This window comes from Balaenoptera borealis, assembly GCF_965194805.1.
Source record: "Balaenoptera borealis genome assembly, chromosome: 1".
NCBI classification, from domain to species: Eukaryota; Metazoa; Chordata; class Mammalia; order Artiodactyla; family Balaenopteridae; genus Balaenoptera; species Balaenoptera borealis.
This window is the reverse complement of record NC_138860.1, coordinates 103,870,885-103,886,521: the sequence shown is the minus strand read 5'-3', so window position 1 is coordinate 103,886,521 and position 15,637 is coordinate 103,870,885. Positions and strand designations below refer to the sequence as shown.

General features: G+C 33.2%; 1 protein-coding gene across 1 annotated transcript in view; it reads right to left on the bottom strand.

Annotated features, from left to right (window-relative positions):
* Positions 1-15,637, bottom strand: part of COL11A1 (collagen type XI alpha 1 chain) — a 208,477-nt gene that overhangs the window by 46,040 nt on the left and 146,800 nt on the right. Inside the window, exons 42-46 of the mRNA XM_082382788.1 lie at positions 8,247-8,354; positions 4,121-4,228; positions 3,139-3,192; positions 1,977-2,030; positions 1,371-1,478 (exon numbers count right to left, since the gene is read on the bottom strand). Of these exons, the coding sequence (XP_082238914.1) occupies positions 1,371-1,478; positions 1,977-2,030; positions 3,139-3,192; positions 4,121-4,228; positions 8,247-8,354 (432 nt within the window). The remainder of the gene's footprint in view (positions 1-1,370; positions 1,479-1,976; positions 2,031-3,138; positions 3,193-4,120; positions 4,229-8,246; positions 8,355-15,637) is intronic.

The window sequence follows — 15,637 nt, the reverse complement described above, 5'->3', positions numbered from 1 at the left end:
CTTATAGAATTCAGAATAATCAGTTAACTGAAAAAGCAGAAAATGAGTGGTAATATATCCATTGGCAATCTAATTTTTAATGCCTTGTTGTTTTCAAATATGTGTACTTCTCATACATACTGATATATACTACCCAGGATTGCTTATTTATTATTGTCTAACAAGTATAAAAGGGCTAAACACAAATACGAAATGAAGTTTTTACATTTTCCAAGTTGAAAAATAATTATTTTGGCATTAAAAAAAGTAGAAAATTGTAACATCCTGTTCACTGGTAGACATCCATTGAGTGTTATAACAATAATTGTTATGATAATATAATTATATTTTTACAGTATAATTTGTATATATACAATAAGCTAGTTAATATTAAAAACCAATATTCTATGACTTTACTTATGAAAATAGAGATAAAAATTAAATTTATACAAATTCAACTTTTACTTACTTTTCCACAACTTCACAAAATTTTGAGTACAATGAACTAGATGATTTAATTTAATCATTTCTAAAATTGCTAATGTGGCATAACTAATATTCACATGGCACCCAAATAGCATTTAAAACAAAATTTTATAATCTTTTAGAGGATCACTAGGTAGGTATTGAATAAGCAAGTGGGAGAAGAAAGTCAGACGTTTCCAAAGTTTGTAGGAAGCAGTTAACATCACGTGGAAGAGTGGAAAAACAACTCAGAACAGATGTCTACTACGCAATGTTTTGCCTAAGAACCCAGTTGTAAGCCATATTTGAATGAAAATTTTTTAGCCTACAATGTTTTACAATTTAATATTTCCTCCCCTGAAAGTGTTTCATAAAATACAAATTATAATTCTAAATTTAAGAAGTTATTTTAAATGACCAATTTACTGTTAATTTGTTTCTTTTGCCTATTATTGTTTAACATTTCTTGTTGGCAGTTTCGGTTAATAGTTGCGATGGACAGTTTGCTATTTCTCAAAAGGCTTTTAGTTTTTGCTAGCCATCTGGAGTACTAATTTTCTTGCTGTGAGACGTGTGAAAGAACACTTCTAACGTCTTGCTTCTAACTGTCACACTTAAAGAAGGTTGTCATTCATTTTCCAAATACAATGAGGATGAAGAAAAGGGGTGTTATACCTATGGTGGGGCTAAATAAACTCCAGAAACAGAAACCAGGGCAGATGCAGCTTCAGAAAAATGAATAATAATTGATTAAAAGCAGTTAAAGTTCAGATACACATTTAAGTAAAACAGTCATTATACTTAAACTTTGTACCCTAGTTCCCAGATAGAAAGAAGGAAAGCTGTTTTGTTTTACAACTTCCAGAAAACCTGGTGTGAAAAGTAAGTGGGAATGACAAGGGTGTGCAACTCAGAGAACATCTTACCTGAAGACCTATGGGACCCGGAGGTCCTGGGAAACCTCTGGCACCTTCATCACCTTTTTGTCCAAACATCCCCTGCTGACCTCTGGGACCTGGCTCACCATCACCTCCCTAGAAAAGACCGATAAAAATGATCACAAACTGGAAGAATCATGATTCTGCTACAAGTCATCATAAAAATATAGCCATTTCTAATTTAATCAGTCTCTTTATAAGTAACCAAGTAAAAAGTAAGTTACATTTCCATTATCTGCTGCAAATATACCATTGTTTGTTTTGCTTACATTATTTGATTCTGGAATATGACTGATTTTGATTTTCTCACGTATATCAAGTGAAGTAAAAGCTATTTAAAAAGGGAAAATAATGTTCAGAATTGTCTACGAAGTAAGTACTTCTCAACTGGTTATTATCTATCTTCAAATGAAGTCACAGTGTTTTTTGTTTATAAAGATCAGCTTGGTTAGCTACATTAGATAATTTAAACTTGATTTAATGTTAAGCATACAAACTTATTACCACATGAAATCGACTGGTTATGTGACAGTTCATAAATCTGATCAGAGAACGGTAAGGATTTAGATTTGCTGAACAAAGAGGAATACTTACAGCAATTCCAGGGGCACCAACTGGACCCTGAAGACCTGGGGGACCAGGAGGACCCTGCGGTGAGATAAAAATCTGTAATTTTGAAACTGAAGCCAGAGGAGCCTGAGCTATGTAGTGCAGAACATTTGGTTGATCAATATCTATTAAGCATCTCTACATTTCTTGGGGAAAAAAAATAAAAGGTTTTTGCATTCAGTGCAGTCAACCATTATTTATTTTACTCCTTGAGACTCAGACTTGCCTACTTGCAATCAATTTTAAATTGGCAGTTATTGAAAGCATTCTCAACTATAATGTTGTGGATATTTAAAAATGGATTTCTATGCTAATATAAATCATGTTGAAGTTTCACACTTGAAAATTTTCAAAATACCAGATTTCTTTAATGAGTTATGTATGTGTCAGAAAGAGCACATGAAAAAAGCATCCATATGCTATCTTCTAAATGAAAAATAGGATGTGGGGAATTCTATATGACAGAGAGTAGTGATATATGAAACCTCAGAATTTTCTTTATATGTAAACACATGCAAACTCAGTATTATATATTAAGTATACTGGAACTCCTTATTTTGAGCAGTAGATTTCAATAGCTTTATGAGTCTTACATACATAAATATTACTTCTTAACTGTCCTTTTTTTCAACATAAATAACTGATCAGGAACTATAAAAGATCCAGACGCTAAAGAGTCATTGGATTGGATTGTTCTTTTTCTTAAAACTGCCACACAGTGGGAAGAGTGCTTAAAGCATAGGTTCTGGAGGTGTGGTTCAGGAACCACTGGGGTACCTGAGGCCCTGTCAGGTTTCCACTAGGTCAAAAATCCTTTTCATAACAACTTTAAGATATCATTTGTCTTTAAACCATATGGTATTTGAACTAATGATGCAAAAACAATGGAGGGTAAAATTGCTGATGATTTAGTCTCATTCTATGGCTTTTAGGGTTGGAATTATTGCATTTCTTAACACATGATTTGAAAAGAGGTTTTATTAAAATTGACTGAATCTCAAACTGAATAGTTCCCACAGAGGTAATATAGTAGTAATATTATAATCTTCGGAGAGGTAAGGGAATAGTAATATGAAAAAATATCCATGGTTAACACCAAAAGGAGTTAAATGAATAATGCCCCCTCAATAAGAAGTAGGAAACTTACATTTTCTCCTTTGTCACCCTTGCTGCCTTTTTGTCCTGGTTCACCGATTTCACCCTGTATTTGAAGGATTTGAGTTAAAGTTTATCTCTAATATGCCATACCTGCCATTGCATTGTCATTACTATCATTGTATGATTAAATTTTACTTTAACATAATTATGTGCTAACATTTAATGTCACAGTTTAAATTGGAAAAGCCTGCTTCTCACTTTCTAGTATTGACTAATATTGATTTCTAATATTGATTAGTATATAGACAAACAAAAGTCAACTGAACTTTGAGGAATACTGCAGCTGGATTTTTAATTCACAAAATCAATTTTGTCTGAAATATTACCAGTATAAACTAATAATGAAAATACATTAATTTATATAAAAATATAATTACACATTAATCAAAAATCAGTTATTTTTTCTCCTAGTTTTCCAACTGCTAAAATGTTGCACATTATCAGAGCACTGGTTAACAAATTTTGTTATATAATTTCACAATAATATTAGAAAATATTCAGTTCAAACACAACAACACAGCTATACATTCAAAATCAAGAGCTTAGGATGTTTACTAACACATTAGTAAAAAATAGGGAAGTATAGGATTATCAAATATGTATGCAGCTCATTCTTAACTTTTAATTCTGCAATATCCAAGACACCACAGCTAAATGTATACAAGTAATTAATTAATTTCACGTTTATTTCAGAAACATATATATTTAAAAATAGATAAGCAACTTTGGCATCTGTTATTTTTTCTCACTCCCATTGTTCTTGTCTTGTTTATATCCTACATACTATTTCATGGGATAACGATAATTCCCAACCTCTAAAATAAAACTTGTGAGCACAAGGAAGCTGTATTGAAACTTTGGAAAAGATATCTTTAGATTTGACATCTAATCTTAAAAGAGATTATATCCAGGATTCTTAAGAAAAAATTTATTTTTCACAGGATGCACTAATATGAATAAAGAGCACTCACCTTGTCTCCATCTTCTCCAGGGGAGCCAGCAGGCCCAGCAGGCCCTGGGAGACCCACAGGGCCTTGTACTCCATCTCTGCCTGCGGGGCCTTGGGGACCCTTTTCTCCCTGCATTGAAAATCCAGCAGGTCATTACTTTGCTGTAAGAAACCTATAAATTAGCTATTGTTACAATTTTTAAGTACAGCTACAACAGTCATACTCTGGCTTCCATATTTGACAAGGAAATTGCTTTGATTTTCCCCCAAAATATATTTTCCCAATATATTGCTATTTCCTAGTAGCAAATGATAACACAAAAGATCTCTACATTCTTTCGTGACTAAGAATACTAACACTGTTAACAATTTATGAATCTCAAGTTATGGGTCACAAAAACAATTAAGACTCAACTTGGAATTTTTCTTTCAATCACACATTTTGAAATCAAGCATTATACATTGATAAATCAGATGCTCGATGTTTGTGAAAACTCACTGACCCTTTACTCTTTTTCTGTGCTGCTACTGAAATAGCTGGGCAGTGCCTATCAGGCCTCAAAAACCATAAAAGGCATTTGCTCGTATACCCAACTTTATAATATGCTTTCTGTGTAGACTTTTTCTATTTTTTAACAATGTTTCATGAATTTTTCTAGATTTTGATATTTTGTTTCATTGCTGCTTTTACTGATTCAAAATGACATGGCTGTTAGCTTTTAAAAAATTTTTGTTTACTTTTTGACAATGACATTATTTTCCTCTTTTAAAATTTAACTATATTGTGTAGTTTAAAAAGTATAGGCTTGATAATAAAGATGGCAAAAATCCTTTCAGAGCTTAAATAAATGATTTCCTAAAAGTCAAGACTTCATCAGTTCTGCACAAAGTTATTCCTGATTGCAGTTGGTGGTTCTTTTTTTTTTTTTTAATCTTTATTGGAGTATAATTGCTTTACAATGGTGTGTTAGTTTCTGCTTTATAACAAAGTGAATCAGTTATACATATACATATGTTCCCATATCTCTTCCCTCTTGCGTCTCCCTGGTGGTTCTATCTTTTCTCCCATTACACAAGCTGGGAATCCATGTCATTAGTGCCTGCATTTACATTTTCCTGCTCCCCACCCCTCTGTCCCTCACCACCTCCTGTCCCTTTACGATGACTAAGTTTTATCTCTTGAATATATTTACTTCTCTTTATCTCCACCATTAACATCTTACCCCAAAATACTAGTAGACTTCCTCTCAACTATTGAAATATTTCCTTCTTATCTCACATCTATTCTTACTTCCCCTGTGCTGTAATTAGAGAGACAATCATCTTACCAACATTCTTTATAGTCAATTTACTTGTTCACCATTCCTAAGATAAAGACCAAGCTGCTAGTGTGGTCTACCATTACCGGGCTCCTACTACCTATGGACCAGCATCTAGCCTCCCTTGCCCTTGCTCTCTATATTTCAACCCCTGTAGATCTTTTTAAGTTAAACTTGATGCCATACCCTTTCTGTCCCTTGGCCTGAGCACATGTTGTTCACTTAGCTTGGAATGCCCCTAAGAGGACCCTCCACTTAGTTAATTCCTCCTCATCTTTTACATTCCATCATCAATGTCCTACCCAATGAAAGGCTCTGATTCCAGCTTAGGTCCCTCTGTTATAAGGTGACATACACCAGTACATTTCCTTATATCATTAGCCAGAGTTTGTAATTATACAGGTACTTAGTGATTCTTTGCTTATGATCTAATGCCCCATCAGACAATAAATTGTGTGAGGGCAGAAGCTGTCTGATTTTGTTTTCCATTGTACCTCGCTGGCCTGTGGCCCAGAGTAGCCATTTAAGGCTAGTTAGTTAATTGCTTAGTGACAACAAACATAACAAAATGTCTATAAAACAAAGTTAACAAGTTTATTACTTCATTGGGTTCCATAGGATTTTATTGTATTTTTCAAAACTATGCCATAATTATCACTTAACACATACCTCTGATGTCACACTGGAGACCTTTTATTTCCTTCAAATTAAATATTGCAATGTCTCAAACCTATCTCCACTCATAAAATGTGCTGTGCTATTCACAGTGTCACTATTTTGAACACATGAGCTGATTCAGATATTTCTCCTTAATTTGGATTTCCTTGAGAGACTGAACTCCAAAAATCAATCCTTTTATATGAGAGTATCTGTAAATAAGACAGATTAATTCTTCTGTGCCTTCATTACAGTACACATAATCTCTAGCCAGGAATCACCTGCTGTTTATTTCTTCTGATCCTGGTCTGTGTGGAATCTATACCACTATATCATATTTATATTTGGGTTTAGGAAGAGGTAAAAGACTTTGCTTAACATCTTAGCCAACGTCTCCATCAGTTTTTACTAAACCTCTGCATGGAGGACTATGGGTATTTTCACCCAGCACTTCTATAACCATTTGATGCTACCATCCCTAGATAGATAACTTCTTCAAAAGTACTACCTAATACTGTGTCCAGCACTTAGTTGCTCTCAATAACTATTTGTTGAATAAAAGAACAGTGGAACGAACACCTTGGAGTTTTTGTTGGTGGTGTGAATAACAGAGAGAACGGGTGGGCAGAACATTCTCCTTTCCCTCCCTCCTCATAATACCACCAATCACCAACAAAACCCGGGCCAAATCTTATCTCTGAAAAGAGCTTCTGTCAATAATTTCTTCTCTATATCATCAAAGTAATTTATTATCATTTTCAATACTTTTCCATATTCTTGTCTTTGTTTCAATATTTTACTTTTTCTTCATAAAGTCAAGGTATTTAAAACCCAGCCTTCAACTTATTATCTTCAGAGGATTCTTGGCTTCTCTAATAAGTATATTCTCAATTGGTATACAAAGCAATGCATATCTGTTTTCTCTGTATACATTCTTCATTGTGTTGTGCCAATATACGGGTGCCCTGGCTTTTTGAATGAACTTGTATGAAAGGGCCCTCCCAGTGCACAGTACACTATAAAAGTTTTATGGACAAATCTTTAGTGCCTGAGATTGGTTGGAAATTATAGAAATTGTAAGAAGGAGCCAAAGAACAATTTTTTATAGTTGTCTTTTAACATGTCAGAAAATAATGTCTAATTTTTCAACAAATTTACTAAGCTGGAAATATATTGCTTTAAAAACTTCTCAGCAATTAAAAATGCTTTCTCTGTCACCAAAAAATTCTAACCACAGGTGATATGGTCCTATTCTAATATTCTAAATGTGTCTAAAAGGTAGTAGATTACAGAAAAACAGTCACTTTAATTTGGAAATACTTAAACAAGATCACAAACAGTAATGTCAATGGACAATGAAAGCAACTTCCTAAATCTGACTCATCTTGCTAAAACTAAGGCCTTAGTAATTAAAAGGTATTTTGAAAATTATAGGTTTAAACTGGATAATATATGTCAAAGCTTACATATACACAAAAGTACTGAACTCGTATTTTTTGCATACAACGGTCAGCAATTTTTATATATATTTACTGAACAAGTTTGTGTTTTAGCCTTGGAGGATGAGAGAATGCTTTAGTCGTTTTAGAAAATTAATATGATTAAGTCAAAAACAGGAACAAAATTAGGGGAGAAATCTTGATGATGAAACAAACCTAATGGACAGAATATATCCATAATTATTAAATAAATATAAGATAAAATAATTGACCAGATGTTTTCCACCTCTTTCGCTGTAGATCAAAACTCAAATCACATGAGAAGTGAAGCCTGTTTCTATGCGTTTCACTTACAGACCATGAAAGTGATTGGAAATTAAGTTGTACTACAAGAGGAGTGAAAAGCGAACCCTTTTCTAATATAAAGCAGCAAAGTATGGTTTTAATCAAAAGTCCAATTTTATCTTTTAAAAGGAACAAAATCAGAAGCCTTTCACATTAATAATATCCAACTCCCTCACAGATATTAGGGTTTCATAAAATGTGGAAAAATGTCATCTCATTTAATGAATTTGAAATTTTCTGTATTACAAATATAAAAAGAAGTGTGTTTATATGCCAGGCACATAGGCAGAAAGAATGCAGTGGACTATGAAGAGCTAATATCCTTGAATACAAAGTAATAACTTGGGCAGGATGACAGTATAATATATTCCTCCGTGAAATGACTTACAGGAGCACCTTTCTCTCCAGCTGGACCAGGAGGACCCTGCGGTCCTGGTCGCCCTGGCAAACCAATTGGGCCAGCTGTTCCTGCTGAGCCACGTTCTCCTGGTGAGCCCTAGCACAGGGGAGAAAAGGTATTTTGTTATTAATGATGGAAAAAGTTACACTTAAGAATCACTTATTTAGCTGTGAAATCTTACAGTTTACATAACATAAAAGTCACTTTTAGACAATTTTAAGATCTCAGACGGGAACAGTACTCACAATTTAAAAGATTAAATTCTAGCCCCAATATTAAGCACAGATACTAAAGTTAAGACATCCTGATAAGAAGAAAAATATTTCAAAATTATATATCTTTAATATTTCACAGATGTTTTCTTTTTTCATTGAAGTGTTCACAATTGTTCACAATGCTTTATAAGACATAAACCCAACAGTACCTTCCTATACAATTTTCTCCCTGTATTACTCTGGGTTGGCAGGATACACTGTCTAGACTAGCATTTTTCTAAGTCATTTCTGGACTTCACCTCAAACTTGCTGAATCACAATTTCAAAGTCCTAAAAATGAGTTCAGAAATTGTCATTGCCTTGAGGTACAAATATAATTTTTTACATAATAAAGTTCAATAATCACTATCCCAGAGCTTGGACATTTTCCTGAAAATAAGTCCTTAAATTCATCTTAGAATCCTGTAGGGACCATTGGGTTTTATTATGAACACTAACCAGATAATTCACATTTGACTAGGTATGTCCAATTGAGTTTCAAAATAGAGGCTATATATTTTCAATTAGTTTGCTTTAAAAATACCTAATATGTAAAATTTTAAAAAGTGTAGATACTGCCTTCATATTAATTACCTCTATCAACAATTTAAGAAAACATTATTTAAAGCAAGAATAAAAGAAATGCAAATGTAGATTTACTAAGTCATGTAAAGGTCAAAGATAACCTATTTACCATTTCCAATTTTATTTATTGAAAGATAATAAGAATATTGTCTTTGCATTAGATTCCTAGATGGGTGGCTAAGTTATAATTTATCATTTTCTTTCAGGATTGAACTAATGTGAAATATTAGAAAATATGATTATTAGCAGCTTTCCTTAATAATTAAGAAGTTTAAATAATAACATCATCATTTTAAAACTCAAAGAAATGATTTATAAAAGCTGGAAAATACAGTACTGTCACATTTATTTTCTAATATTACTCTCCCTATGTAATTAGAAGTCATTTTATTATACAAATATGAATTATTGACTTTGTTCTAATTTCTATTTTTATTAGCTAGAGAACTAACTACATATGAACATAAGAACAATGATAATGACAACAATTTGTACTGATGTAGTGCTTTACAATTTAAAAATCAATTTCATATTCATTTTGTCATTTTATTCTCACAAAGATTCCGTTGCGTTTTTGGTGCAGCTGTAGCATGACAGTCTTAAAGATGAGGAACCTGTGGCTCAAAGAAGTTAACTATCTTTCCCATAATCAGGGAACTAGTCAAGAGCAACCCTGAGCTTGGACTCCTCCCTGTGTTTTCTCCACAAAGCCAACCATTGCTTCTCTCTAATGAAGACATCAATGACTCCCAGGGGCTATTGAGTTGGAATTTCTTTAAATGTAGTACCTATTCAATTTTATTGAACTATTCCTTGATTACAGAGGATTACAAGAATATTCACTATGTAATTTCTTGACATTATTTTTCTGGCTAAATTCACAAGCTACATAGAGTGCTTTTTTATTTTGTGAGGTGTCTGAATATTAAAGCAATTAATATGAATGCATAGGCTATAGATTTGAGATTATTGTGAACAACTTAAGAGTCACATTAGAAAAGTGATTTTATTTCTCATTTTCTTTGTTTTAGGACTAATTGAACCACGGTTATGGTTGTTTTAATTATAGGGTATCTTAAACCTAGGAGATAGGAGATGGAAATAATCTGAAGAAACTTTACCAAAAATATGGTTAAAGAAATCACGACACTTGAACTTGATATAAACCAAAAGTGGTGTTTTTGAGCTATAATGAGTATATATTTTAAAAACAAACTCAGGAATTGTTGTTCAGATGGATAATAATTAATTAAGAGTTGTGTGAAAAATAAATTTTTACCAATCATAATTCAAATACTAAAGAAGAACAGATTACAAAGGAAAACTTCAGTTAGTATTTTTTAAATAATAAACATCTGTCAAAATGTTATTTTTAATTTAATAATATTAAAATATTTTATGCAAAAGAGTCAACCACAAGTGGTGTGACTGTTAACCAGATGGCAGACTTTGGATGAATGATTCCAGAGGCCAATGCAGAAATTAAAAATGAGAATAGAGTGCTCTGAGTGCATTCAAGAAATGCAGCCCTAAAAGTTGAAGGAATGCAAAGATTTGTCTCTACTTACCAGAGACAGCAAAGAAACAAAGGAAGCCTGGAGGATGAGGAGGAGGGCAGGGGAGGGACGAAGATGGACAATGTGAGAGAGAAAGAGAGAGAATGGAGGAGGAAGACAGGATTAAAAGGAGGAGAGGAAGGAGAGCAAGGACCCTGAAATTGAGAGGAATGCAAAGAATTCTGAATTACAGAAAAGAGAGAAAGAAAAAGTTCAGTAATGAAAGCACTCTTTTTTGGTATAAGTATAAACAGAAAACAATATACAGTGTGACTAGGGTGATTCTGTTTTATTCAGGTAAACTCTATCATCCCTAAAGATAAATCTCTACTTATCTGAAAATCTGATTTCTTGAGGATCAGTGTGCATACAAGTGTGGGTGTATTACATTTTCAGTTTAACATTTTACTTGTAAAATCTCACAAAGCATCACTACCCATTAGTGTTATCAAATCTAAACTAAGCGTCCAATTTAAGTGCTGAAATATTTTATTTGTAACTGATGATACAAAAAGAGATGCAATTTTGATATGTCAGGTCCTGAAACCTTTCTCTTTGATCCTGTTTTAAATTTAAACCGCAACTTTTCAAAGACTACCTGAGGAAGATATCACTTTAGACTGTGTTGAGCTTGACAGCTGTGAGACCAGAATGGTAAAAGAGGATATTCACTAGAAAGCAGATGTGTATATTAAGAAAATTTATTATTTTCCAACTATTGAGACTACTAAACAACTATTGTGCTAAGTACTTTACAAATGCAATATAATTTAATTCCTGTACGACTTATTTACTTTTCAGGTAAAGGCGGCCATAAGGCGCAGTGTCTAGCTCACGTGCCCTGATTCACACAAAGTTTCTTCCTGCAATACAGAGTACTTCATAAATGGTGAAGAAAAAATTCCCTGATTGTTTGTACCACTATAATTCACACATATTATGCTAAATTTTAATAAGTAGAAGAAATAGAAGCCATTTAAGACCACTTCTACCAGAACAAGCTCATATTGGTTGAACACTTTCTAAAATGAGAAAACTTAAAAGAATTAATGGCAATGTTTATCTCCTTTGTCCAAACAGTCATTCTCTGACATTCATACAGTCTAGATATTTTTGATAACAGCATGCTCTGCAGTGATTTTATTTTATACATCTATAAATGAAAAGTGAAAATCTCTGATGATACCTACTGATTAAGCACATGCTGTTATCAACATACAGATCTTATTTAAATATTTCCAGGTCAACTTTTAAGAGTAAGCCTTATGAATCCTTTAATCCCAATTGAATCATTGAGGAAATTCCATTAAAAATGAAAATTTAAACCCAATATTAAAAAGAGAACCCATTTACACATTTAACAAAAATATAGTGAGACTCTACTCTCTTGTGACATTGACTGGAAATACAAAATGTATTATGGCAGGTATCAGCCCTTAAGAAGCTCACACTGCAAATGCATTTTTTTTCCGTAAAGGCTAGACAGTTATAGTTATAGAATTTATTGCATTGTCCTATAATTGGTTATAGTGAAGAACAGAGGGCTTTATATTTGTCAGATAAGTGAACAATTACATCTAAGATGAACATGTTTGGGTTTAAACATAGGTTAAATGGATAATAACAGGCTCACAAAGGTAAAGTTTTTGCTTGTTTTTTAAATTGATCTTCAGCCCTCCAAGTACTTACTGGCACATAGCAAGCCCTACGTAAATGTGTCAACTGTATGTGTGATCTTTTCCTTCTCAGCACTGAAACCACTAGCTTTCCCATCTTGAACAAACTGATTAACTTCTATTTGGCTCTATTTTCTCTCCAACAATATAGGAACAGAAATAATTTGCCCTCTGTTTTTTTCTGATATTAATGTGTTGATACATCTAAAGTCTGTCCTAAAGTATGAATGCAACAGATGTTGGAGTACTGTACATGAACAGCTACATACTTTAAAAGTAGATATGCAATGTCAAATGACTGCAGAAGTGAAAATTTATAGGAGAGAAAATTAAGATCTAGAATGTGTATGGTATATCTAAGGCCATACTGTTAAGAGTAGAGCTTTTCCCACAAAACAGAATTTTTAATCCTAATTTGAACTGTTTACATACTCATCTCTATAGCAATGATAAATATTTTACCATCAAAAGTGTTTAACTGGAAAGAACTCAGAGAAAAAGAGGCTAAAACCTATAAAAATATTTCCCCAATTTGTGATTTAAATAGCAATGGACACATGGTAAATTAAAAGTTTTCTAAAGGTATGTATGGAATTACAGGAATTATAACAACCATAATATCATGAAGTATTCTGTTATTTTAATACTAAACAGCAACCACTATAGGTCACTTATTTTCAACTGAAGGTTGGACATTTACTTATTTTTAAAAGAGAGGAATTTACATTTTTATAATTAGTGACCTCTCTTTAAGTTTATGTTAGCTTTATCCTCTTCTGCAGCCCTTTTCCCTAAACCTTGCAATGGTAATAAAACACAAGTCAATAGCATCAGTTTATTTCCTTGAAGCAATGAGAATAGTGGTTATTTCTCTAACTCTTCACACACAGGAGAACTCCAGATAAATATTTTCTGTTATGTTCACTGGGTGTTTCATATTCTGAGAAGCATTTGTAAAGTAAAGGAAAGGGGTAAACACAGAAATCATCTCATCAGCTTTCAATTAGAAGGCAGCCCACTAGAGAGAGGAAAAGAAACATAAACACAAGTTCTTATGAACAGAGCTATACAAGTAGAAAGCAAAAAAAGAAAAAAGTCTGCCCCTCTCTTTGTAAAGCCAAGTTGACCTTCGTGGCAAAACTAGTTTGACGTAATTCTCACTCTGCAGATTACATGTATTTGAGATCAGGTAAGCTGAAAATTCAGATAAAATATCAAGCATGACCAGAGTTTAAAACATAAAGTCTGAATGATTAAGTTAAAGTCCTACAATATCTCAGTCTTTGGTCACTGATCCCACCACCATCTCTCTACAGGATTCATCCTGATTGGATGTCATAATAGCCCCCTGAGGTCTAACCAGATTCCAATAGAGAAAAGTGTGCTTTAACTTTAAAAAGAATAGCATATGACCCAGTTAGTAAGTGTAATCCTTCTAAAAACTTGTCCAGTTCCTTGTTTGAGAAATAAATAAAAAGCCAGTGAAAAGAAGGTTCTCTGGAATGGGAAGTGGAAAAAAAATTAGAAGAAATAGGAATTATGATAAGAAGGGCATATAAAATCCTAAAGGAGAGACAACAACAGGAAGAATAATAGCACATAAAGAGGAAAAGAGAGAATCATCAGGGGACAATCATGAAATAGGAGTCATAGGAAAGGAATAAAGACTGATACGTTGCACAGCTGTGAAATCTTGGACTTTTACCTTTTAGCAGCTATGTGTCTGCCCCCTCCCCATATACGTTCTCCATATTAACTCCCACTCCTGGGGAAGGGGAAGAAATGTGGTTGTAGGGATAGAGGGCCTTTACCAGCACACTATTTTATTTTTTTAAATCTCCTCATTTTTAGAGAAATAATTTTTGGCAATGAGGGGATTTTTAAAAATTATTATTATTATTATTTTATCTTTTGGCCACACCGCGCGGCATGTGGGATCTTAGTTCCCCAACCAGGGATCGAATCCATGTCCCCTGCATTGGCAGCGCGGAGTCTTAACCACTGGACTGCCAGGGAAGTCCCCGAGGTGACTTTTTTTTTTTTTATCAGAAAAAGCATAAGGGAGAGATTATTTAGGGAATACATTTTCCTTGATTTTGTTTTATGAAAATATAGGTGGTAAATGCAATCTGAGAACTCGTTTGCATAATATATTTGTATATACTGTGTGTTAACATAAATATAAAATGTTTACTCAGTTTGTGTTCAACATATGAGAAAAACGCTGCACTGCCCTCTTCTCTTGCTGTTCAGCCCCTTGCTTCTTCCTGCGTTCGTGTGTGCATCAAGACACCTACTTAGTGAGTAAACCCCCTGAGATGAGAAAACATGACCTGCTTTGATGCGCATCTATTACCAGCTTTTGTGTACATCATCATGCATACAGAGAGCGCTTGGTTTCTGCCAGATTTTAGAAGCCCAAAGTCACAGGATCCTGTCAGGATTACTTTGTTTGTCTTCACCAGGAGCACTAAAAACTGTTTCTCAATATACATTCACTCCGAGTAGCTAGACCTTCAGAGAACTATGACATTGAGATACCAATTCTTTGCTAAGAGGACTTAAACATTGATGAACACTTTAAGACTAAGTCTAGCCCATAAAAAACTTGCTTTTCATAGATCAAATTGATTTTTACTTATATCTTTAACTCCAACATAATTCCTTTAGGGAAAAAACATTGTTTTCACTTCGACTTCTTTGTTCTATCTTTTAATATATTACTCATTATTTACTATGTTATTTTATCTATTCCACATCCATCATCCTCAGTAAACCATAAGCTCTATGCAGGAAATGTCCATTTAATGAATCTATAGAACTCCAGCTTAATAGATTGTCTGGCGTATTCAGATATTTATTTAATTATAGTTTTCCATAAGAAAAGACTTACAGCAGCTTACAGGGAAGACATAAATACAAGATAATATAAATAAGAAATGTTAGGTAAGAAATATAAATAAGCAAGTAACTTTTTTATTGGCAAAAAATAGGACTAACAATATTAGTAATCTAAATATGCATACTAGAGACCAAGGCTTTTCCCAAATGCAGGTCATGATCCATTGATGGTTTATGAAGTCAGTGCAATGGGTCTTGTACAGCATTTTTAAAAAGTAACTCTAATAAAATAAAGCAGATAATATTAAAGTACATTATATGTACTTTTTGTATAGAGTTGAACGCAAAAAGTTACAAAAACGGTCATAAAGCAAGGAGTTATCTTCTCTACTGTGTCCCAAATTTGACTCCATTATGTCCGTAAGCCATAACAAAAAGAGAAATTTAATTTTCCTAACAGTTAAAAG